Source organism: Mus caroli, chromosome 9 (genome assembly GCF_900094665.2).
Source record: "Mus caroli chromosome 9, CAROLI_EIJ_v1.1, whole genome shotgun sequence".
Classification (NCBI taxonomy): Eukaryota; Metazoa; Chordata; class Mammalia; order Rodentia; family Muridae; genus Mus; species Mus caroli.
The window spans coordinates 15,408,560-15,425,897 of NC_034578.1; the positions used below are offsets into that span (position 1 = coordinate 15,408,560).

Sequence of the window (17,338 nt, forward strand, 5' to 3'; positions counted from 1 at the left end):
ATAAAATCAGTAGCTCTTCTCTATTGAAAGGATAAACAGTCTGAGAAACAATTATGGAAACAAAACCTTTTAAAATAGTCACAATTAATATAAAATATCTTGGTATGATTCTAATTAAGCAAGTGAAATATCTCATTTAAAAGAACTTCATGTCTCTGAAGAAAGAAATCAAAGATTTCAGAAGAAGGAAAGATCTCCCATGCTTACTCATCAGAGAATTTAAGATCTGCAACTAACATACCTGCTTCCTTACACAGTATTCTATCACTCCCCAGGGAATGCCTTCTGGAGTAAGAGGTGGGACAAACAATGGGTTGGGGAAAGGAATTTAGAATGTGTAGATCTGTGAGATCTATCTGAAATGAAGTGTCAGGGTGGAGTGCCTGCCACAGATGTTCTGTTGCAGAGCTGGGGTTGAGACCAGGAAATTAGATTTGGAAGAATGGAGTGAGAAGTGAAGATCTGTAGTTTGTCCTACCTGCTTTCATGGCAGAAGTGCTACTTTTAAATTTTGAATCATTATAGTTGGTGTTGTTTAGTTATATTGTATATATGTTTTTATATATGATGCTTCTGTAACATGCTAACTTATGTATTTTATGAATTATGATTATTAAATGTTACAGTGCAACTATGTGTTATTTTATGCACAGCAATCACTGGTAAATCACATATTAAGAATAAAATGACCACTTATTTGATTACTCATCATACTTTAGAAGCTGTTGATTATAACAGAGATGGTCCATCTATTTGCCATAATCTATGTGTATTAATGGACCATATCATCCCTTTTTATTTGTGTAGTCAGTATATTTTCTATCCATTCATATTAGTAAGACACACATCTAAACATATATTTTAATTATTTCATTTACATTTTGAAATTATAATTACATCAAGCTTGCATTCTCTTCAAACTTCTAGTATTAAATATATTATCAAAATAAGCTGTCCCTTAATGATAGGACCAAAATTTGCTGAGATATGCAAGATACTTTTCATGACTATATTTAAAAAATACCAGAGAATGGAAGAAAACAGTTTCTTCCAATCCTGTTTTTGTGAGCTAATCGGCAAGAGTTTCTTCCTCAGGATGTTATCTCCTTAAGGATTTGTGATCTCCTGTAGCCAGCTGAGAGCCAAATAGAGAGGGCACTATCTAATGAGAACCTTCACAAACCAAAGCCCCGCGGGCCACCAGCACTACATATAATAAACTTGTTATCATCACTCAACTATCTTTCCCAGTTAAGTAGGTACAACACTGGCACTAGACTCTGTAATAATTATTACTGAACAGCAAGAAAAAGTGCTCTCTGGAATCCCTGTGTTTACACAAAGAACAGTTTCTCTAATTCTATTTGAAAGTCCAGGAAGAGCTGTATGCCACTCCTTAGCACTAGTTCCCAGGTAACTTAAAAGACTCTGTTTATCTTCTGCTGCCACCATTTATTTGAGTAATTACATTCTGATAATATCATATACTGAAACTATAACCACTTTTGTATTGCAGCCTATTCTTTTGTAGTTTTAAAGAATCTTCTATAATTCTCCATCTTTTTCTACATTATATTCATCAGATCAAAAATTTCAATAGCCTATATGTAGTGCATTGTAATATTTAACTGTCTATATTATACTATCTATTTGCAGAACACATATTTTGCAAGTTTTGGTGTGTGTGCTTTGAGGATGATGAGGAAATCATGTCTGATATGGATACAACTATCTTATTTGCTTTTTTGGAATTATTCAAAGATTATTTAAAATGCACAAGGTAGAGTATCATAATGCAAAATAAGTATATTTAATTTTGCCATTTTGGAATAATTTATTGTCCAGTAAAATATAATATGTTTTATATATGTTTTATGTTACCTCATTTATATATGTGGGGGGGGTGATATATTGAATATTAGAGTCTTGGAAGAGTAATAACTATCAACTTCAGTTTTAAGATGCTGCTCAGATATGGGATATATATCATTAAAGACAGGTACAATGCAGATGCATTCTTTTATTTATTAATACCAAATGCTAGATAGTAATATGTTTTAATTTCTTGACTAATGATGATCAAATATTTTTAATCATGATGTATGTTATGCTTTAACACATATTGGTAACAACTTGGGATATCTTAATGTCTATTAAAATATTCTATAAACATAATTTAAAATTATTTTACTCTAGTCTGTTTTGTACTCTCATTTAATTTGCTTTTCTTTATTCATATATTTGAATGTATTTATGTGTTTATGTCTGTGGGTGAATGTTTGTATGTAGGTATCTGCAGTAGTGTACATTTGGGGGTTAGAAATTAACCTTTGGGAGCTGATTTTCCACTTACACCATTTGGATCACAGAGTTCAAACTCTGGATGTCAAACTTTACTTGTATCTGCTAAGCCATCACATCAGCCTTGGATTTGGTAATTTGTGTTCCTAACTACTGATTAATTTAACTTAATATCTATGTATTTCATTACATGCATGTGAGGAGTTATAGTATTGTTAATTTACATAAGTATTTTCAGGATTTTGTCTTCTATATATACTGGCTTCTAAAGTAGATTTATAGTCCATGATTCTTACACTGAACATGAGATTATAAATTCAAGAGTAATTGATTACAATTTTATTTTCTAAACATTATTCCCTTCCTATTATGAACACTCAAGATAGTATATCATTTCTATGTCATTAATAATTAGAAAATTATAATGATAAGTGCCTCACCTATTAAGCTCTTTTTTTGAAGATTCTTGAAATAATACATTGAAGATGGATGATGAATCACAATCCTACATATTATGATGCAAAATTTTATATAGTAACTTTATGTTTTACTTACACAAAGAATAATGGGACATAAATTAATATTAACTATGGAAAGTTTGATATTAATTCTATTCATCTATATGCTATAAGTCATTTTGTTTGATTTGGGGAGCTAGATTCAGAATTTTGAGAATATTCTTTCATAAACAATGTTTTATATAATTATTATCTAGTGTTTTCATGATAGAAAAGAGAAAGCACTCAAAATATCTAACATAGAAAAGAAGAGAGCAGACAAAAACCAAAAGGAATGATATGATAGGAAATAGAGGAAGGACAAGAATTAATTCTAATTATAATATTTTTCTATAATTAAATATTCTTAGGAAATCTTTTTTATGTCTTAATGTCTGTTTTTCTCCACAAGTCTCCTAATTAACATGGAATCCACCAATCAAACAGATGCAGTAGAATTTCTGCTCTTGGGCCTTTCAGATGATCCAGAGTTGCAGCCCATTATTTTCGGACTGTTCCTGTTTATGTACCTGGTCACATTTCTGGGGAACCTAATTATAACCCTGACCATCAGTGCAGAGTGCCATCTCCATACCCCCATGTACTTTTTTCTCTCCAATTTATCCGTGGCTGATATCTGTATAAGCTCAACTACAGTCCCAAAGATGCTCTTGAACATCCAAACACAGGATCACAGAATAATGTACTCCGGATGCCTCATTCAGGCTTGCTTTGTCTTGCTTTTTGCTGGATTAGAAAATTGCTTGCTTGCAGCAATGGCCTATGACCGCTATGTGGCCATTTGCCACCCTCTGAGGTACACAGTCATCATGAACTCATGCTTCTGTAGTATACTTATTATAGTTTCCTTGGCTATTAGTGCTGTCAATGCACTATTGCTCAGTCTCATGGTGTTGCGTCTGAATTTCTGCACAGAGGTTGAAATCCCACACTTCTTCTGTGAACTTGCTCAGATCATAAAGCTTGCCTGCTCAGATACTCTCATAAATAATATTTTGATTTATATCTCAGCTTTAGTGTTTGGTGGTATTCCTTTCTTTGGAATATTTCTTTCTTATACTGAAATTGTCTCCTCTGTTTTGAAAATTCCATCAAGGCAAGGAAGGTATAAAGCATTTTCCACATGTGGCTCTCACTTGTCAGTAGTTTCCTTGTTTTATGGGACAGGCTTAGGAGTGTACATTAGCTCTGCAGTTACTGAATCTCCCAGGAAGACAGCAGTTGCTTCAGTAATGTACTCTATTGTCACTCAGATGCTGAACCCTTTTATCTACAGCCTGAGGAACAAAGACATGAAGGAAGCTTTGAGGAAGCATGTTGGAAGGATAGCTTCCATTGTATAATACATTATCCTCTTTGGATGTAGATTCATTTGATAGAACTATGTCATAGTACCTGGATTTCAAGGGACTCAGCATAACTAAGTATTTCTTTTACTAATTCCAAATGAACAAGTAACATAAAGGCTAATAAGATCCACTTTGTCTTTTTTTTTTTTTTCTGGCTATGGTTTTAGATTTTTTTTTTCACTCAGGCATAAAATTCTTCTATTTTTTAAAAACAGGTTAACCTGCCATGTCAGGGACCCATCCCCCTTGTTATTTACAAAATCTGGGCTCCTTTATTAAATCCAGAGAACTCTTCCAGGACAATGAAACATGCACTTAAAAAATTTCCTCCTCAGGTCTATCTGTACTGTGATGGCTTTGAAAAGAAAACAATATTTTGGACTGAATTCAGTTATTTTTCCCCACCCTATCTGGATTTCCATGAGTAGCACTTGCTATGTCCCTTATAGATGCTTAGGAGTTCTTCAAGATGAATGTGGGTGAACAAACTCTTACTCACACATCTCTCCTATTTATATTGGCAAGCTATGTGTGAATATTTACACAAATCCACTACCTGATTATGAAATAAAGCTTAGGCTTTGCTTGGATTTTATTTCAGTGCTCCTGATCTTTCTTAGCTATGGCCTGATGCACAAGGTATTTCTTTGTTACTCAAGATACAAATTGGTAATTGGTATAGTGAACCTTCTACTATATTAATCTAGGATTTATAATTTTGTATGTAAATAAATAAAATAATTTGCTTATTTATATATTAGAAATTAGCATATTTTAAGCATCAAAATTCAACAAGTTTATTCCACTTATTGAATCCTTCAAATTTTTTTCCTGTGGGTTTGTTTTGCATTTACCCCATTGTAAACAGGAGCACAGATGTTTTACTTTTAAATATGCTTTAGTTTATCAGTGTTATCATAAATAACTCACTCCTAATAGATCTTTTTGTCAAACTCCTACTTCCTTTCATCTAAATCAACTGTAGAGTTTTTCTTACATATGAGATATATGGTAGCATAGCATATGTGATTTACCAATTCTTGTTTTGTACTAAAAATTGTGGGAATGTGCAGGTCTTATTTTAATATAAGTAACAATAGTAATATTAACAAAACCTATAAATCAGCATAGAATAATGCTACATGTGGATATATATATATATACATATATATATATATATATATATACATATATATATATATGAGTAATGACAATCCTGAATATAAGGAAACTGCATGTAATTTAAATGTATGACTGAAAATTGTAAATGTGTTAGGTGCACACAACATATTTGATGAAAGACTTTTCTTGGACTGTTACAACACACATATGCACCACACACACACACACACACACTCACACACAAACATTTACTCATGCCAGATATGTTATCCATGACAGTCAAAGTAATTTTTTAATAATCTTGGGGGATCAATAAGTTTGTATTGTGGTCACTAGTGGGAGTATAGTTGAAGACTTACTTATTGGTGCAGGATGACTCAAAAAAGCCTCAACACTAAAAAGTTCATTCCAGCATAGATGAAAACTTTGAAAAGCTACAACCCCAACATTACTGCATGAATATCAGGAAGATCCACAGTCCTGAGCACATGGTGGTTAGTGTCTACAGACCCAGCAGCTGATTTCTGATTCAATAACATTGGGAAAGATCTTCTGAATCTTGCAAATTTCAGGCTTTCCTGGCATGGAAATCTTGTTTCCTTCTACATCCATAATGGTATCCATATTGAAGATGGATGAGATGTTTTCGTGTAGAGAAAACTACTGTATAACATAATAGAATATCATTGACTTTGAAAATCATCTGAGAACAATGAGTATCAATTCAAAAACTTAAGGAAATTAAAGCAAGCCAAACAAAGAGAAGAAGTGCCTGTGTTTTATTATTATAAGCTTTGTAAGAGTGACCTATACAAAAGTGGATACTCACAGTCATCTATTGGATGGAACACAAGGCCCCCAATGGAGGAGCTAGAGAAATCACCCAAAGAGCTAAAGGGGTCTGCAACCCTATAGGAGGAACAACAATATGAACTAACCAGTACCCCCAGAGCTGTGTCTCTAGTTGCATATGTAGCAGAGGATGGTCTAGTTGGCCATCAATGGGAGGAGATGCCCTTGGTTTTGGGAAGATTATATGCCCCAGTACAGGGGAATTCCGGGCCAGGAAGTGGGAGTGGGTATCCCGAGCTTTTGTCCCGCTGGCAAGAACACACTCAGGACAACCGGAATCTTCTGCGGCAAAGCTTTATTGCTTACTTCTCAGGAAGATCCCGACCCCAGAAAATGGAGTCCCTTATATAGCACTCAGCCATGACGTTTCAGCACCTGATGTGGCGTGACAGCTCTTGATTCGTTGCTCGCTCATCACACCACTATTACACCCCGAGAATGGGCAGTGACTAGGAGTGAGTTCACTCTCGCACTTGCGCACAAGGCTTGTTTACTAGTTTGTCACAGCGGAGGCCAGCGCCATCTTATAATGGTGATTGCTCGCTGCACGCTGCACGGCTTTCCACAAGTGGGTGGGTTAGGGAGCAGTGCGGGTGAAGTGTGCAGGGGACTTTCTTTCAGAGAGGAAACTAGGAAAGGGGATAGCATTTGAAATGTAAATGAAGAAAATGTCTAATAAAAAAATTTAAAAAAGAGTGACCTAAATGTAGAATGTAGAATAAGAGAGATTAATATGGGTGGGAGGATTCAGTGAGTGAAGGAGCCTGGATTTGATATGTCCACTGACTATATTTACAGAAATGTATAAAATTTCTTTTGTATTTACAAAACATATGTGTTAATTAAAAAATACGAACAAATCCTTTCTGCTATCAAATTCTTACTCTTAATATTCAATCTTTTTGTAAAAAGAAACCTGAAAGATGTATTTTCCATGTCTTAATCTCACTACTTTCTCCCTGGAGTTAATCAAATAAGACCTCCCTCCAGAATATTAAGAAATGGAGTTTTAATATTTACAGACTCATCCTTCAGCAAGAGATGAATCACAAATTGTTCCTTTGTACTCAGAGTGTTATCATCTCTTAGAATTTATTGTTTCCTAAACTCCAACATCTGCTTTGTCTTTCAAGATGTCACATAATTTAGAGTTTATGCAACCTCGTAGCCTATTACTTAACTTTCCATTTGAAGTATTTTTCTCATCTGTGTAAACTTCTGCCTCTGGAAGTTCTCCACTTCATCTTCAAACCCAGTTCCCTCCAAGTCCTCCAAGATATTCTTTATCCCCCTAAAAATCTCTCATTATGTTCTTTCTCTATCTCTCCTTCAAAAAAAAAAACACAATAAAAGGCAAACAATTAAAAAATAAACAATAACATAAAATAGCAAAATAAAATAAAGGTGCACACACACACACACACACACACACACACACACACACACACACACACACACTCACATACACTGAAGATTTTGTAGTGACCAGCAGCCCTTGGGCCTAACCTTTGAGTCTCATTGTTATTCCCAGGGAAACACTGACTTTGCTGATGCCCAGAGTTTTCACTAACGCACCTGTTTTCTGTAAAGCTAATGATGTAATGTAACTGAGATTCCACAATATCAAGTGTTGGAACCTTTCAGTGCTGATTAAGCCATGGGAAGTGAGTTGACTTTACTGTGCCCCTGCAAAATCTAAACACAATCATCCCATTTCATAAGTTACAAATTTAAGAAATAAGCTTGGAAGCTCAGACCCATCCCTATAAGAAGGAGCCAATGTATTTTACATTTAATAATGAGATCCCAACCACAAGAACTAATAGCCAATAAATGTGCTGTGTGTTACATTATATTTGGTTTTGTGTTAAAGCTGTAAAGAATAGACTAGTATATTCTGTTTCAAAACGTTTATTCCTATCTATTTCAATTTTTCAGGGTGAATCAACATTATTTTTATTCTTTGAATATTGCATATGTATAAAATATATTTTGATCATATATTCATTCTGTTATTTCCTTCACAGAATATTTTCTTGTTTATTCCCCATCACTTTTCCCCCTCAAATTCATGTTCTCTTTGTTTCTACTGAGCCCAATTCATGCTGTTTGTGTTTTAACATAGAATCATTAACTGGGATATACACAATTATCAGTAGCCAGCCAACAAAGAGAGTGGACTCTCCTCTCCAAGGAGCCAACACTTACATTAGAACATTAGAAGTTCCTCTCAATGTGAATATGTTGTCCTTAATTTTTTAAGCCATTGTATTATCCATTACAACATAAAACATGTCCAGATATGGTCACAATTGCTAGTCAGTTTGTGAGTTTCAAACTCAAATTAGTGATTCCTATGGTAATAATTTTAATGCAAATATTGAATACAATTCACCCATGGGTAGCTTCTGTCATTAGCTCTTCATCAACTTGGCTTCAGCACCAGATAATTAGGGAGAGAGAACTTCAACTGAGAAAACATCTCCATCAGCTTGAACTTTTATTACTGAGTATTTTCTTTATTACTGTTTGATATAAGAGAGCTCAGGCCAGAGGACAGAGTAGGAATTAAGATTACTTGCAGATGTTATGGGATGTTTAAGAAAACAGGCTGAGCAAACCATAAAATCAGGGAAGTAAACAACATTGATCCATAATCTTTGCTCTAGGTTTCTGCCTTAAATTTATTCAGACTTCTCACCATGATAAAGTATGAGCTCTACGATTAAATAGACCCCTGTCTCTAAATGTTGATTTTGGTCATGATGTAGAATATAGCATGAAATTTTTAAAAAATAAAGGAAACATACATTAATTTCTCTTTTCTGATCTTACTAAAGCCATAAAACTTCCCTTTGACCAAGAAATTCCAATGTAGTATATTCACTCATTACTTAAATAAGGAAGTTTTGCCTTTGATATTGTCTTTAATCAATTAAACTATTTCATGGCTTATAGCATATATCTTTTTTTTTTAATGAAGAAGTGTCTGTGTGGTATTGGAGGTAGGGTGTGCACATGCCACAGAACACATATAGGAGTCAAAAGATAATTTGTAGAGACAACTTCTTCCTTCTACCTTCATTTAGGTTCTTAGTCTGACTTTCAATTTTCTGAATTTGATTACATTTCCTAGTACTTATGAAAGCACTATAGTAGAGGATAGAATTGTGATAATTTCAACTTATGGTCTTGTTACCTTTATATTACAGCTCTGATTAGAAGATCATGCTGTGTTTAGTGTATACTACTGATGATGACATTGGAAAAGGAGTTTGGACTTGTTCACCTTGATTCTGCTGTCTTTTTAACTTTCCACAATAATAGTGTCCATAAAGTACACTGGTCAGTTTTAAATACTAACATGTCACAAACTAGATCCTTCTGGAAAAGGAGCCTTTATTGAAGAATAGTTTAGAACAAGATAGACTTCACACATGTTGGTTCAGTGATTTTTTTTTTTAATTGTTGAATGTTGTGGCAATACCTAACCACTGTTAGTGCCAATATTCTACAGTGTTAGTACTATATAAATGAAGAAGGGGAGCATAGATTATCTTTGATTTTCTGTGTGGATTTTGTGAGATTAGCTTCTTGAGTTACTGTCTCTGATTTGTGAAGTGGAAATTCAAGCCTTTCCAACTAGTAGTTGGTTTTGGTCAGTAAATTTTATCACATCAACAAGTCAAAATACAATGGGTAGTTATTTCTTCTTTCCTTCATAATTTGCTTCAAATATTCCACCAATATTAAAACAGAAGCACAGCAAAAACATTAGTCCTGGTGGACAAATCCACCATATATGTGCTAGAAAGTGAACAAATGTCCTGTGCTGTAATAAAAATACTAGGTCTTGGCCTCTGAACCAACTTTCCACCAAAGGGAACTATTAATTATAAAATTGTAGATAAAATAAAACATTTAAAAGTCTAGCCACGGTGCTAAAACTTTGAAGTCCCCATCTCTATTGGTTAAGCATGCACATATCTCTTGATGAATGTTTGTTACTCATAGTGTTTATGAAGAACAAAGCATACATAAAATACTTCTGAATACATATATCCATAGAAATTTAATTTAACTTCATGAATTCTGTGAATTTTATGAAAATACAAAGAGATTGAACTCTGCTCAACCAATGACCTGTTCACTCAATCAAGCAAAGGAGATTGGAAATTCTATGAAGTATATATTAGGACAAAAATTTATCTTACAATTCAGTAGAAGATATATTTTTTAGATGTAGATAAATAAGCAAAAGTAATATTACCAAATGCTTTCATGGTATTAACCATCAGAACTTTCAATGTTATCATATTATAACAAGTATTAAATAGATAATGTATTTATTATGCTATACAAATGCAGCACAGGAACAGATAAAGTAACTTCTTAATATTATTTAAAGTCAGGTGTTCTATGACCATACAATAGGAATGAAAAGATAAAATCAAAGGAGACAACAAAGAAAGTGCTCAAAATAGTTGAAATGCATGTGAGCCAGTACTAAAGGTTTTCACATGATTTTTCCTAATGACTGACTAATACAAATAATAGTTGTTCTTTCATGAGTGTTGTTCCTCAAGGATTTCAGCTGCTCCAAGTTCCCACAGTAATGACAAAGCTAAACTCATGAGACGCAGTGGATATTGAAGAAACAAAGGTCCCAGGACATCCATATATTCTGTAATCACATTTAGAAGCCATACTGATGTAAATAGGCAGCATAGTCTTCTCTTCATTGAGGAACCAGAATTCATTGCTATTTTCTATTTCTTACATTTGTAGCTTCCATCAGCTTCATTATTTTCCAATAATTAACCAAGGATGCTTCTTTTGTGATCATGCTAAGGATATCTGTACTCTATTAGATTCTGCTTCATTGCTGAGGCATTTCTATTCCTGTTATTCTTCTTTGGGCATAAAATTATGAAGACATACAATAGTGGACTGTGTTGGTTCATTTATGAAACTTCTGCTTTATTTCCCTTAATTATAATACTTTCATACCAGTCTATGAGGATATTTCATTATCTTAGTGGTTTTATTTGTGTGTGTGTGTGTGTGTGTGTTCTAGTTATGGCTTTCATACGCTCTGATTATATTTTATTTTTCTATTTTTTAATTTTTTTACAATTTTCATTAGATAATTTCTTCATTTACATTTCAAAAGCTATCTCGAAATTCCCCTATACCCTCCCCAAGCCCTGCTACCCAACCCACCCACTCCTGCTTCTTGACCCTGGTGTTCCCCTGTACTGGGGCATATAAAGTTTGTAAGACCAAGGGGCCTCTCTTCCCAAAGATGGCAGACTATGCCATCTTCTGCTACATATGCAGCTAAAGGCACGAGCTCTGGGGGAAGACTTCCCCACCCAGGGACCTGTCCCATAATCAGCCACCAAATGCAGACACTATTGCATATGCAAGAAAGACTTTGCTGACAGGACCCTGATATAGCTGTCTCTTGTGAGGCTATGACAGTGCCTGTGAAATACAGAAGTGGATGCTCACAGTCATCTATTGGATGGAACACAGGGCCCCCAATGGAGGAGCTAGAGAAAGTACCCAAGGAGCTGAAGGGGTTTGCAACCTTATAGGAAGAACAACAATATGAACTAATCAGTACTCTGATTTTAATTTGGGCTAAATTAAAACATTTTCAGAATTCTCAATCATGCACTTAGATTGCAAATATATGAGTATATAAGCCCAGGTTGTTCTTGGTTTTCACTTCCAGACACTTATTCCCCACTGCTCAGTGGGTCTTTATCTGTAATTATACTCTAAGAAATTATAGAAAGGCTGGGTGGTGGTGGTGCACGCCTTTACTCCCAGCACTTGGGAGGCAGAGGCAGGCGGATTTCTGAGTTCGAGGACAGCCTGTTCTACAAAGTGATTTTGAGGACTGCCAGGGCTACACAGAGAAACCCTGTCTCAAACAACAACAAAAACAACAAAAACAAAAAGAAAAAAAAAAGAAAAAGATACAAAAAGAGGATAAAGAGGATACCAAGATAATGCCTATGTTTATCTGTATCACTGTTTACATCATGGAATAGTTTTAAAATGAAAGCCCAAACAATACCCAAAGAAATCAGAATGAATATAGGGTTCCAGAATTCATCAAGCCTGGTACTCTGCAATCAGAGTTCTTAAACTTAGCATATATAATAAATCAACATAATATACCTGTTAGATTATGAACTATTCTTTAACTTTCTAGGAGAAGAAACAGTTTAATTTTTTTAAACATATAATTTTAGACTGATATACATGAATATATTTCTGAACTTTACATATACATGTACATATATCTACAAATTTATTTTTAAAATGTATGCAAGCCATTGTTATTTCCATTTTCTTTACTGTATACCATCATTTACCTATCATCCCCAGAATACCGGGCAGCTGAATTTTTTGTTTCTTTGAGCATACTTGTTCAAACCAATGAGGACAGAAGCATATCAATGTCTGTCCTACATTCGAAAAGTGAGCTGTGTAATCTAAACTTGCCATCTATCTCTGCCCTAGTTTTCCCCTATAATCAAACAGAACTGAACAAACCAATCACTTCGTTGTCAAGTTATGTTCCCTTAGCTTACATTGTGGATGCTGAATGACATACATATGAGACACTTGGTATTTTAAATTCAGAATTTTATTTTAGAACATAAGTATGAATTGAACCTATGAAGAATTTAGATTCTGAACACATCAAAGTATCACTATATGAAGTTCAAATGAATCCTGAACAACTAAACAAAATTTAATCATTGATATATTAATTTAAAAATATAATATGCTTTAAAGTTGCAAGACGCACAAAAACGTTAGAAAACAAAACCAAATGCAAACAGGCATATCGATAAAGCTTGACAGAGTGGTATTAAAATATTCAAAATAACCTTGAGTTCTGTAGTGATGACTTACTGGTAAAGAGTGTAGACAGCTTTTGCAGACTGCCTGAGTTTGACTTCTAGCAATAATTTCAGGCAGCTTACAATAAGCTAAAACTCCAGTACCAGGAATATCCAAGCCCTCTACTTTCACCATATAATTACACTCATGTGCATACACACACACACATACACAGAGAGAGGGGGTAGGGAAGGAGGCTGGGGAGAGAGAGAGAGAGAGAGAGAGAGAGAGAGAGAGGGAGAGGGAGAGGGAGAGGGAGAGGGAGAGGATAGTTTTAAAATGATATCCTATTTTTGTTTTTTTATTGGTTATTTATTTACATTTCAAATGGTATCCCTCCCTTCCAGTTTCCTTACTACAAACCCTCTAATCCATTCTCCCCTCCCCTGCTTCTATGAGGGTGCTCCCCTACCTACCCACTACAGCCTCACTGCCCTACACTGGGGGGTTAAGCCTTCACAGGACCAAGGGCCTCCCCTTAATTGATATTGATGCCATATAAGGCCATCCTCTGCTACATATGCAGCTGGAACCATGGGTCTCTTCAATCATTTAAAATACCAGAGTTCAGATTGCTACACTTTATCAAAACAAAAATTTATTCAAGGCAGAGACTCTTATGGCTTTAAGTAAAACAGAAAGTAAAATAGAGAATGTCTGAGTGAAATACCATATTTTAATCAATGTTTATGCTTCTATTGCAGAGTAGGATGATAAAAGTTGAAATATATAATTGTTTACCTTAAAATGAGACTTTGAAAAGCCTAACTGGTCCCATTGACAATGTACTTTGCCTTACAGAAGCTTTCCAATTTTATGAGGTCACATTTATGAATTCTTCATCTTAAATACTGAGTCATAAGAGTTCTGTTTAGGAAATTCTCTCCTGTGCCAATAAGTTCAAGGCTCTTTCCCACTTTCTCTTCTATTGGAACAAATCAGCAACTTACAGATTGGGAAAAAAAAATCTTCACTAACCCCACATCTTGAAGTACTCAAGAAGCTAACCACAAAAAAAAATCCAAACAACCCAATCAAAAATGGGGTATAGAACTAAATTAGAGAATTAGTTATAGAGAATTCACAACAGAGTAATCTCAAAGGGCTGAGAAGCAACTAAAATTTTTTTGAAGTCTTTAATGATCAGGGAAATAAATACAAGTTAAAATGACCCTGATATTCCACCTTACACAAATCAGAATGGCTAAGATCAAAACCTCAGGGGACAACTCATGTGGAGAGGATGTGGAGAGAGAGGAACACTCTTCCAATACCAGTAGGATTTTCAACTGGTAAAACCACTCTAGAAATCAATCTGGAGTTTCCTCAAAAAATTGGAAATAGAAGAACCATCTATACCACTTTTGGATATGTACCAAAAAGATGCCCCACCATGTCATAGGGGAACGTTTTCCACCATATTCATAGTGGCCTTGTTTGTGATAGTCAGAAGCTGGAAACAACCCATATATACTGCAATGAAAGAATAGATACAGAAAATGAGGCTCATTTACACAATGGAATACTACTCAGCTATTAAGAACAAGGACATGAGTTTTGCATGCAAATTGAAGGTACTAGAAAATATCGTCCTGATTGAGGTAACAAAGATTCAAAAGGACATCATAGTATGTACACACTAATAAGTGGATACTAGCCAAAAACATACAGAATACCCAGGATACAACCCACAGGACTCAAGATTAAAACGCTAAAGGACCCAAGTAAGAGTGCATCAACCCAAATTGGGAAGTAAAAGAAAGCAGTCACAGGGGACAGAGGGAGGGAGGGACTTCTTTTGGAGATGGCACAGGGAGGTGCAGTTGGGAACATGATCAGGTGGTGTGTGTGTGGTGGACAGTAATGGAGCCTTGAATGCCAGCAGAAAGAATAGAAACAGGCAAACTCGGGAGCTAGGAGATGGGGTGACCCTCTAGCATATACCAGAGACCTGGGAGATGAAAGACTCTCAGGACTCAAAGGGAGGGACCTTGGATGAAGTATTCTATGGTGGGAATGGGGAAATTTGTATTGTCTACCTCTAGTGGAGGAGCAGGGATGGGCTTGCAATCCCATAGTCAAAAGCTCTGACCCAGAATTGATCCTGTCTGAAGAACTATGGGGACAAAAATAGAGAAAAGCATGAGAGAAAAAAGGTCCAGTCACAGGCTCAAATTTGGATCCAGCTCAATTGGAGGCCTGGGACCCTGACACTCTTACTGATGCTGTGGTTGGCTTGCAGACAGGAGCCTAACATGTCTAACCTCTAAGAGACTCAACAAGGAGCTGAAAGAGTCCAATGCAAATACTAGCTGGGGAGAACAGCCAAGATCACCTGTGGTTGAGTTGGGGAAAAGCTGGAAGAAACTGTGGAGCAGGGCAGCCCCATGGGAAGAACAGCAGTCTCCACTGATCCAAACCCCCAAATTATCTCAGAAAATGAGCTAACAACTAGGCAGCATACTTCAGCTGATCTGAGGCACCTGACACATATACAGCAGAGGACTGCCTGGTCTGGCCTCAGTGAGAGAAGAAGCACATAATCCTCGAGAGACAGGAGGCCCCAAGGTGTGGGTAGGCCTGGTGGCATGGGGGTGGGAAGGTGAGGACATACTCTTGCAGACAGGGGAGGAGGTATAGGATAGGGAACTGTCAGGTGGCAGACTGTGAGGGGAATGAAGTCTGGACTGTATAAAAGGATTAAAGAATAAAAATAAAATTTAAAAAATATAAATATAAGCCTAACTGGTAAAAGTCACCTTACCAAATAAATTTCCTAGAAATGTTTCTAATATTTTGAATATAGAATATAATTATAATATATCAACTACGTTTTACTCTCCCCAACCACTTCAATGAATCAGCACTTTTTCTACCTTAAATACATTGACTATCCTTTTTAGTAATATACATTAATTAGAACATATATATGTATGTATGTGTGACTTATGTTTCCTAATGTATTTACTTTTCTTGATTTGTATACATATTGAAATTAATAAATTTTTAAGTTTTGAATTGGTTCTGATTGTATGGCATATACAAAATATATGATGTAATATGATAAGAAATCATTATCATTACAGAAAAACAAATGACTAATAAATCACATAATATATTTAGAGATTTTTGGTTAATATAATATATAGAAGACAACAACAAAACAGACATCCTTACTCACCAGGAATTCTGTCTCTATTAAACACATGAGTAGTTCAAGTCCCAACTACTTAAAAATATCAGGGAAGTCTGGATTCCTTAGCAATGAGCTTTCGTAAGGCTTCTTTCATATCTTTATTCCTTAAGCTATAGATAAAAGGGTTCAACATTTGAGGGAGCACTGTGTACATAATATATGACACTATAGTTGTCTGAGGGAAAACAGTAATTGAAGAGCTAATATAAACTCCAACTCCTGCACCATAAAATAAAGAGACAACTGAAAGGTGAGACCCACAAGTAGAAAAGGCTTTGTACTTTCCTCTAAGGGAAGATATTTTCAAAATAGAAGAGACAATTCGAGTATAAGAGAAAATGATTCCAAAGATTGGAATTCCACCAAATATAAATGTTGCAAGATATATGAGGATATAATTGATTAGAGTATCAGAACAGGCAAGCTTGATGACTTGAGCAAGTTCACAGAAGAACAGGGGAAGTTCATTATTTGTGCAAAATGATAGTCGCAGTACCATAAGACACTGTAATAAGCTGTTCACAATACTAATGATCAGGGACAGTAGAATTAGCAGATCACAGAAGTGGTGATTCATAATTACTGTGTAATTCAGGGGATGACAAATAGCTGCATAGCGGTCATAGGCCATTGCAGCAAGGATACAGCTTTCTACTAAAGCAAAATTCAGAACAAAGCAGGCCTGAATGAGGCAACCTGTGTAACTGATGCTCTGATCCTGTGTGTGAATGTTCTTCAGCATATTTGGAATGGTAGTTGTGCTTAGGCAGATGTCAGCAAATGAAAGTTTGGAGAGAAAGTGATACATTGGTGTTTGTAGATGAGAGTCAGAGCTGACAGCAATGATGATGAGCAAATTTCCCAGAATTGTGACCAGATATATAAACAAGAAGAGGCCAAATATGAGGAGCTTCATTGTAGGATCATTGGTTAGCTCAGTCAGATAAAAGTAATATGCACCTGTTTGATTTCCAGGTTCCATGTTGCTTACCAACCTAATAGAAACAGAAAGTAAAATCAAATGTAGGGACACCATGCTTCAGTATCGCTTGGGGACATTTAGTGATAAAACTTTT

General features: G+C 35.3%; 2 protein-coding genes and 1 pseudogene across 2 annotated transcripts; 2 read left to right on the top strand and 1 right to left on the bottom strand.

Moving 5' to 3' along the window:
• The first annotated feature begins 3,217 nt into the window (after positions 1 to 3,217).
• Positions 3,218 to 4,162, top strand: LOC110301643 (olfactory receptor 7G2-like). Its single transcript, XM_021172202.1, has one exon. The coding sequence runs from the start codon at positions 3,224 to 3,226 to the stop codon at positions 4,160 to 4,162; it is 939 nt and encodes a 312-aa protein (XP_021027861.1). The 5' UTR covers positions 3,218 to 3,223.
• A 10,454-nt stretch (positions 4,163 to 14,616) lies between these two features.
• Positions 14,617 to 17,338, top strand: part of LOC110301451 — a 6,761-nt pseudogene continuing 4,039 nt past the window's right edge.
• LOC110301821 (olfactory receptor 7G1-like) lies at positions 16,306 to 17,259 on the bottom strand. The gene has a single exon (XM_021172489.1). The coding sequence runs from the start codon at positions 17,242 to 17,244 to the stop codon at positions 16,306 to 16,308; it is 939 nt and encodes a 312-aa protein (XP_021028148.1). The 5' UTR covers positions 17,245 to 17,259.

What these genes read in the sequence shown, in the direction of transcription:
- LOC110301643 (XM_021172202.1), top strand. Translation starts at nt 3,224, where the DNA reads ATGGAATCCACCAATCAAACAGATGCAGTAGAATTTCTGCTCTTGGGC.
- LOC110301821 (XM_021172489.1), bottom strand. Translation starts at nt 17,244, where the DNA reads ATGGAACCTGGAAATCAAACAGGTGCATATTACTTTTATCTGACTGAG.